General features: G+C 49.4%; 1 protein-coding gene across 1 annotated transcript in view; it reads left to right on the top strand.

Annotated features, from left to right (window-relative positions):
* The first annotated feature begins 266 nt into the window (after positions 1 to 266).
* LOC136182697 (kinesin-like protein KIF26B) overlaps positions 267 to 8,113 on the top strand; it is a 9,249-nt gene continuing 1,402 nt past the window's right edge. Inside the window, exons 1-4 of the mRNA XM_065963565.1 lie at positions 267 to 2,087; positions 3,080 to 3,272; positions 6,286 to 6,495; positions 7,495 to 7,588. Coding sequence (XP_065819637.1) covers positions 2,071 to 2,087; positions 3,080 to 3,272; positions 6,286 to 6,495; positions 7,495 to 7,588 — 514 coding nt within the window. The 5' untranslated portion in view covers positions 267 to 2,070. The remainder of the gene's footprint in view (positions 2,088 to 3,079; positions 3,273 to 6,285; positions 6,496 to 7,494; positions 7,589 to 8,113) is intronic.

The following is an 8,113-nucleotide window of genomic DNA, read 5'->3' as shown; positions in this document are numbered from 1 at the left end:
CACACACGCACACTTTTGTCTTTGAAGTCCAGCACTGAGGGGGGTGGGGGGGGGGGGGGGGGCAGTGGGGGTGTCATCTCATGAAGTATTCATGTAGCATGTCAAGTGTGTGTGTATTCACGGCTGCTGTGTGTCGACACGAGGAGGAGGCGGGGCTTTCACAAGAGGGAGGAGGAGGGGTGGGGGGGAGGGAGGGAAGGTGAGCGAGGCAGACGGATGGACGGACGGAGGGAGGTTGGAGCATCGCCAGTGTTTCCCAGCAACAACAGCATCAAGAGGCAGGAATCCGCCCGCTCCTCATTCACTCCTTTATTTCTACCTCTAATCCTTTTTTCCTCCTCTGCTGCTGTTTCCCTTCATCCCTCCCTCTCTCTCTCCTGGAGTCAGAGGAGGAGGAGGAGGAGGAGGAGGAGGAGGAGGGAGGGGTGGAGAGGAAGAGCATAGCGATACTGCAGGAACAGACTGAGGAGCTACAGGAGAGAAGAGAGGGAGGAGAGAGAGAAGAGAGAGAGAGAGAGGGACGAGGGAAATCAGGAGGGGGAAGAAACGGACAGCAGGAAGGAAACATGAAGGAAAACAGGAGAGAGAGGAGGGAAAATGAGGTAAAGTGAGCGGACGCAGCTAAAGGAAAGAGACGTAAAGAGGACGAGAGAGAAGAGGAGAGAAAGTAAAGGTGAAGACAGAAGGAAAGAGGTCAAGCGGCTGCTGCAGGGAGAATTAAAGCTAGGATGAAGACAGACGAGGAGCTGTAGTTTCTCACTTTGAGATTTGCTGCAGTGTTTAGATAAATCCTATGTGGTCGACCTCCTCCTTCACCCTTCTTTTAGTGGATTATGCCTCGACAGAAAGTCTCCTTGTCTTCGGTTGAAAACTTCCTGCCGCTCAGACGGACTCTGATCCTGCACACTTCATGTCAGAGAGGAAAGTGGACAAGTGACTGACGGGCGGGCGGAGAGTTCACTGATGTGTGAAGGATGATGTGACGACTGATTGACAAACGACTGAAACCTGTTGGAGTATCCCCGGAGTGTTCCCTGAGGAGTTCCTCTGCAGATGATGAAGCTGATTATTACAGATCTATGGGTTCATATGATGGATGGATGAACTTTAATCTTTTAAAACATTTCTTGAAGGTATTCAGTGCGAAGGACTCAAAGAAAGTAGATTTAACGACTAATGAGGAATCATCTCGGCCAGAGAAGGACTGAGATAATTGGTTGATGAACTATTGACAACTTCAGAACACCTTCAAGATTAATCATTTCAGCTGAAGGTTTCTTGGTATCTGGTTTGTCAAAAGGGAATCTGAGAAGACAGCCGGAAAGTATTTTAGATTCCTGGATTATCACTGTCCAGATAAAAACAGTTTCCACTGATCTGTTGGTTCCTTTACTTACAGACCTGTTAAAGTTTAGTAAAAGAGCTGATTTTTTTTGGTCATTTGTTGAGAATGAAGCTGCAAAGAGGAAACAGATGGACCCTCGATCTTTGTGAAGTGAAGTTTAACGACAAACCCAGAAAAACATGGACGACTTCCAAATGGAGTTCAGGGTTCACTACGGCACTATGCAGATGACGAGCTGATTTATTTGTGAGTTCACTTTAGTGATCAGTACAGGACACACTGATACACCTGGAGGTTTGATGTTTCAGGTAGAAAAGTTTCTTTGGGACTTTAGAGAGGATGCTTTCTGACACCAGGACCAATCAGGATCAACCAAGAGACAGAACAAGTTCTTAAGACTTGGAAAGAAACATCTGAACTCTCACAGACTTTGGTGACTCTGAAGTCTTTGGATTCTTGTTGCATGAACATGAGGCGGTGTTAGTTTGGATCATACCTCTCTAAACTCTTCTGTGTTCTGGATAACTCTTCAGTCCTGAAGTCCTCTTTCATTGTGCTCTGCTTGACTTTGGGGATTTACTCGATCTCATCTTTGGATAAGACTTATTGCGTATCGCTCCCTTCCAGTCCGGTTGGATGAAATCTGGTTCTTTTACGATGCTGAATGAGGACGAGAGAAGGTTTGGATCTGGTTCCTCTTCAAGGAGAAAGACTTTGAGCAGATAATGGATTGGAAGGAACTGTGAGTATCCCTCTTCTCTCTCTCTGAAGTCTGTGTTTGAGGCTCTCTGAGAGGTCAAAAAGGTTGTAAGTGTCTTCCTGTGTCTCCATCGTCTTCATAAACGCTCAGAACTTTAGAATGATGTGACTACATGATGCACACACACCACACATTCCAGCTGCACATTGCACTTTGACACTGTTTACATTATTCTATATTTTGTAGATTCAAACATTTCTTTTTTTTATTTTACATTATATTTATATTTTACTGTATTTATGTGTGTTAGTAATTTGAATGTTTATTGCATGGCCTTGCGGAACAGTCGTTTCATTTCGCTGCACATCTGTATGAGCATGTGACAAATAAAAATCTTGACTCTTGAATCTTGAATGTAGGTCGTATGGTCCTGAAACACGTGGAATAGAAAGTACTGAAAGAAACGACCTTCTGTGAACACACGGTCAGAAGTGGAGCAGAGGGGCTGTTCACTTTAAAGATCTCTGTGAAATAATGCACAGTCACAGTCACGACTCTCTGAGGTCTGACTTTACTCATCATCTTTAATCCTCTACATCTGGTCCACTCCTCAGGGTAAAGGTTTCATGTTTGGTGACTTAAGGATCCTTCTTTTATAAACAATTTATTTCTGAATGGTAAAGAAAGTGAGAGCTTTGATTGGAGTGGAGTATCCATGAAATGACCCTCGTCATTACGACTTTGGAGCGCCGTTCATGAGCTCATAACTACGTTAACACAGTAAATATGACATTTCCAAGGAGCACCTGAAGGCAGCATTTACCTCCTGCTGCTGCTTCTTCTTCTTCTTCTAAATTTTCTCCTCAGCCTCGTCAGTAAAGATCATGAATGATCTCTTCAGGGTGAGAAGAACGTGTTTCAGTCTCTCTCTGCAGAGAATCATTGACAGATTAAAAATGGCCGCCTTATTTAACTGTTGAAGTAAGAAAAATGATTTTATAAAACGTAACGATCTGAATCTGTTCATTCCTCAGGGCGGCTCAGAAGCTCAGTCTGTCCCGCAGGAAGAAGTCCCATCCTGGCCCCGCCTCCCCGCCCGCCGAGGCCCCGGGGCTCCTGCTGTACTCCGGAGGCTTCAGCGGGGCGCTGCAGCTCTCACCGCCCGCCGTCCCACCATGCCTCCTCCGGGCCGGGTCAAAGGTCAAGGACACGCCGGGGATGGGGAAGGTAAGGACGTCATGGTGTCACCCAGCAGGTTCTCATGAATCCACACTGTGACGTCGAGCAGAGCAACAGGGTGTGGGAAACGGTCTGGTGGGCGGAGTCAGTGGGTGGTGGGCGGGGTCACAGGGTCATCAGGATGAAAGAAGTTCCTGTTCCTGTCCAGAGGAGTCGAATGATTAAAGAGTCTTTCTGTTCAGAGAGAAGGAACGATCTCTGCTAGCTCCGGCTGTTAGCTACTACTGTTAGCTACTACTGCTAGCTCCAGCTGTTAGCTACTACTGTTAGCTACTACTGCTAGCTCCAGCTGTTAGCTACTACTGTTAGCTCCGGCTGTTAGCTACTACTGCTAGCTCCAGCTGTTAGCTACTACTGTTAGCTACTACTGCTAGCTCCAGCTGTTAGCTACTACTGCTAGCTCCAGCTGTTAGCTACTACTGTTAGCTCCGGCTGTTAGCTACTACTGCTAGCTCCAGCTGTTAGCTACTACTGTTAGCTCCGGCTGTTAGCTACTACTGTTAGCTACTACTGTTAACTCCAGCTGTTAGCTCCAGCTGTTAGCTACTACTGCTAGCTCCAGCTGTTAGCTACTACTGTTAGCTACTACTGTTAGCTCCAGCTGTTAGCTCCAGCTGTTAGATACTACTGTTAGCTCCAGCTGTTAGCTACTACTGCTAGCTACTACTGTTAGCTCCAGCTGTTAGCTCCAGCTGTTAGATACTACTGTTAGCTCCAGCTGTTAGCTACTACTGTTAGCTACTACTGCTAGCTCCAGCTGTTAGCTACTACTGCTAGCTCCAGCTGTTAGCTACTACTGCTAGCTACTACTGCTAGCTCCAGCTGTTAGCTACTACTGCTAGCTACTACTGCTAGCTCCAGCTGTTAGCTACTACTGCTAGCTCCAGCTGTTAGCTACTACTGCTAGCTACTACTGCTAGCTCCGGCTGTTAGCTACTACTGCTAGCTCCGGCTGCTAGCTCCAGCTGTTAGCTACTACTGCTAGCGACTACTGCTAGCTCCAGCTGTTAGCTACTACTGTTAGCTACTACTGCTAGCTCCAGCTGTTAGCTACTACTGCTAGCTACTACTGTTAGCTACTACTGTTAGCTACTACTGTTAGCTACTACTGCTAGCTCCAGCTGTTAGCTACTACTGTTAGCTACTACTGCTAGCTCCAGCTGTTAGCTACTACTGCTAGCTACTACTGTTAGCTACTACTGTTAGCTACTACTGTTAGCTACTACAGCTAGCTCCAGCTGTTAGCTACTACTGTTAGCTACTACTGCTAGCTCCAGGTGTTAGCTACTACTGTTAGCTACTACTGCTAGCTCCAGCTGTTAGCTCCAGCTGTTAGCTACGACTGCTAGCTCCAGCTGTTAGCTACTACTGTTAGCTACTACTGCTAGCTCAAGCTGCTAGCTCCAGCTGTTAGCTACTACTGTTAGCTACTACTGCTAGCTACTACTGTTAGCTACTACTGCTAGCTCCAGCTGTTAGCTACTACTGCTAGCTCCAGCTGTTAGCTACTACTGTTAGCTACTACTGCTAGCTCCAGCTGTTAGCTACTACTGTTAGCTACTACTGCTAGCTCCAGGTGTTAGCTACTACTGTTAGCTACTACTGCTAGCTCCAGGTGTTAGCTACTACTGTTAGCTACTACTTTTAGCTACTACTGTTAGCGCCAGCTGTTAGCTACTACTGCTAGCTCCAGCTATTAGCTACGACTGTTTGCTATGACTGCTAGCTCCAGCTGTTAGCTAGGACTGTTAGCTCCAGCTGTTAGCTCCGGCTGTTAGCTACGACTGTTAGCTCCAGCTGTTAGCTCCAGCTGTAAGCAGCTTTGTTTACGGTGTATATTGTAGTAACTCATGACTGAGAAGGAACCAAAAAAACCTCAGGGGTGTGTCTATGTTGAAGAATCTCAGCGCGTCATCGGGCCTCCCATTTAGTCCCGCCCCCAAAAACGTGAACTTAAAGGAGCAGTATGTAACTCTGCCCCCTAGTGTTTAAAATGTGTACTGCAGTCTGAATTCTAAACATCATAGAGAGCTGTCTCCCCCCCCCCTCTCTAGAGTGGATGCTCACTCAGGTCACCATGTGGTGGTCTCCCCCCCCCCTCACTCAGGTCACCATGTGGTGGTCTCCCCCCCCCCCTCACTCAGGTCACCATGTGGTGGTCTCCCCCCCCCCTCTCTAGAGTGGATGCTCTCACAGGTCACCATGTGGTGGTCTCCCCCCCCCCCCCCCTCTCTAGAGTGGATGCTCTCACAGGTCACCATGTGGTGGTCTCCCCCCCCCCCTCTCTAGAGTGGATGCTCTCACAGGTCACCATGTGGTGGTCTCCCCCCCCCCCCCTCTCTAGAGTGGATGCTCACTCAGGTCACCATGTGGTGGTCTCCCCCCCCCCTCACTCAGGTCACCATGTGGTGGTCTCCCCCCCCCCTCACTCAGGTCACCATGTGGTGGTCTTCCCCCCCCCCCCCCTCCTCTCTAGAGTGGATGCTCACTCAGGTCACCATGTGGTGGTCTCCCCCCCCCCCCCCCCCCTCCTCTCTAGAGTGGATGCTCTCACAGGTCACCATGTGGTGGTCTCCCCCCCCCCCCCCCCTCCTCTCTAGAGTGGATGCTCTCACAGGTCACCATGTGGTGGTCTTCCCCCCCCCCCCCCCCTCCTCTCTAGAGTGGATGCTCACTCAGGTCACCATGTGGTGGTCTTCCCCCCCCCCCCCCTCCTCTCTAGAGTGGATGCTCTCACAGGTCACCATGTGGTGGTCTCCCCCCCCCCTCACTCAGGTCACCATGTGGTGGTCTCCCCCCCCCCCTCACTCAGGTCACCATGTGGTGGTCTTCCCCCCCCCCTCACTCAGGTCACCATGTGGTGGACTCTGAAGCTTCAGTGTTTATCCAGCTCTGCATGGGTCTGTAAACCTTTCTGTGTTCTAACCTCTCTCCATTTTTCAAAAGCATGTTGTTGAGCCTTCTGATGTGGGGGTCTGATGTGGGCTCTGTCTGTCCCCAGGTCCGGGTCATGGTCCGGATCTGTTCGGTCCACAGCAGCGAGTCCTCAGAGTCCATGTCCCTCCTGAAGGTGGACGTCAGAAAGAAGCAGCTGACTCTCTGCGAGACGTGGTCAGGGGGTAGCTCCGCCTCCTCCTCTCAGAGACGATCCTCCTCCTCCGCTCCAAAGACCTTCATGTTCGACGCTGTCTTCACACAGGACGCTTCACAGGTGAGACCAGACCAGACCGGACCAGACCAGACCAGACCAGACCGGACCAGACCAGACCAGACCAGACCAGACCAGACCAGACCAGACCATAGACCCAGCAGTGGAGCACAGACCTGTGTCTGAGCGTTGACCCTTTGTGTGTTGTGGTCATGAGACGGTGTCTGTTAGCACACGCCCTCCTCCTGTGGATCAGACCCAGACCCAGACCCAGACCCAGACCCATCAGACCCAGACCCAGACCCAGACCCATCAGACCCAGACCCAGACCCAGACCCAGATCCAGAGTCTGTAGCTTCAGATCTGCTCTCAGGTTCTCTTACTGAGGAGATTTAAATTCAGGTCACACAGCTCAAAGTTTGAGCTCTTCATCAGGACGCCACTTCTGCTGCAGCACGCCGTGTGTCCCCGGAGCTCCTGCAGGAGGAGTGTGTAGATCAAAGAGAGTGTGTGTGTGTGTGTGTGTGTCTGTGTGTGTGTGTGTGTGTGTGTGTGTCTGTGTGTGTGTCTGTGTGTGTGTGTGTGTGTGTGTGTGTCTGTGTGTGTGTGTGTGTGTGTGTGTGTCTGTGTGTGTGTCTGTGTGTGTGTGTGTGTGTGTGTGTGTCTGTGTGTGTGTGTGTGTGTGTGTGTGTGTGTGTGTGTGTGTGTGTGTCTGTGTGTCTGTGTGTGTGTGTGTGTGTGTGTGTGTGTGTGTGTGTGTGTGTGTCCTTGTTCAGGGAGCAGCTGCAAACAGATGTGAACACTGTGAGTTATATTTAGAGACAAACTGATCTGATAAATGTTTCTTAATGTGTCTTTGAAACGATGACGTCTGACCTCTGACCTCTTGACCTCTGTGTGACCTCCAGTTTGTGTTCAGAGTTTGATTCATTATTATTTTCTATTTTGTCTTGTGAGAAAGCTGTAAACACACTCACATCACAAGTGTCTGCATCTTCCATGTTTTAAAAGACGTGTAACGCTGTGATTGGTTCGGCACTGATTGGATCTCTCTCCTGATAGGCTGAGGTGTGTTCAGGGACGGTGGCTGAGGTCATCCAGTCGGTCGTTAACGGAGCAGACGGCTGCATCTTCTGCTTCGGACATGCTAACCTGGGTACACACACACACACACACACACACACACACACACACACACACACACACACACACACACACACACACACACAGTAACACATACACACACACACACACACACACACACACACAGGACACACACACACACATATACACACACACACACACACACACACAGTAACACACACACACACACACACACACACACACACACACACACAGTAACACACACACACACACACACACACACACACACACACACACACACACCACACACACACACACACACAGTAAAACACACACACACACACACACACACAAACAAACATAAACACACACACACACACACACACACACACACACACACACACACACACACACACACACAGTAACACACACACACACATATACACACACACACACACACACACACACACACACACAGTAACACACACACACACACACACACACACATATACACACACACACACACACACACACACACACATATACACACACACACACACACACACACACACACACA

Source organism: Labrus bergylta, chromosome 15 (assembly GCF_963930695.1).
Source record: "Labrus bergylta chromosome 15, fLabBer1.1, whole genome shotgun sequence".
NCBI classification, from domain to species: domain Eukaryota; kingdom Metazoa; phylum Chordata; class Actinopteri; order Labriformes; family Labridae; genus Labrus; species Labrus bergylta.
Note: the sequence above shows the minus strand (reverse complement) of the source record. Positions and strands in the feature narration are given on the sequence as shown.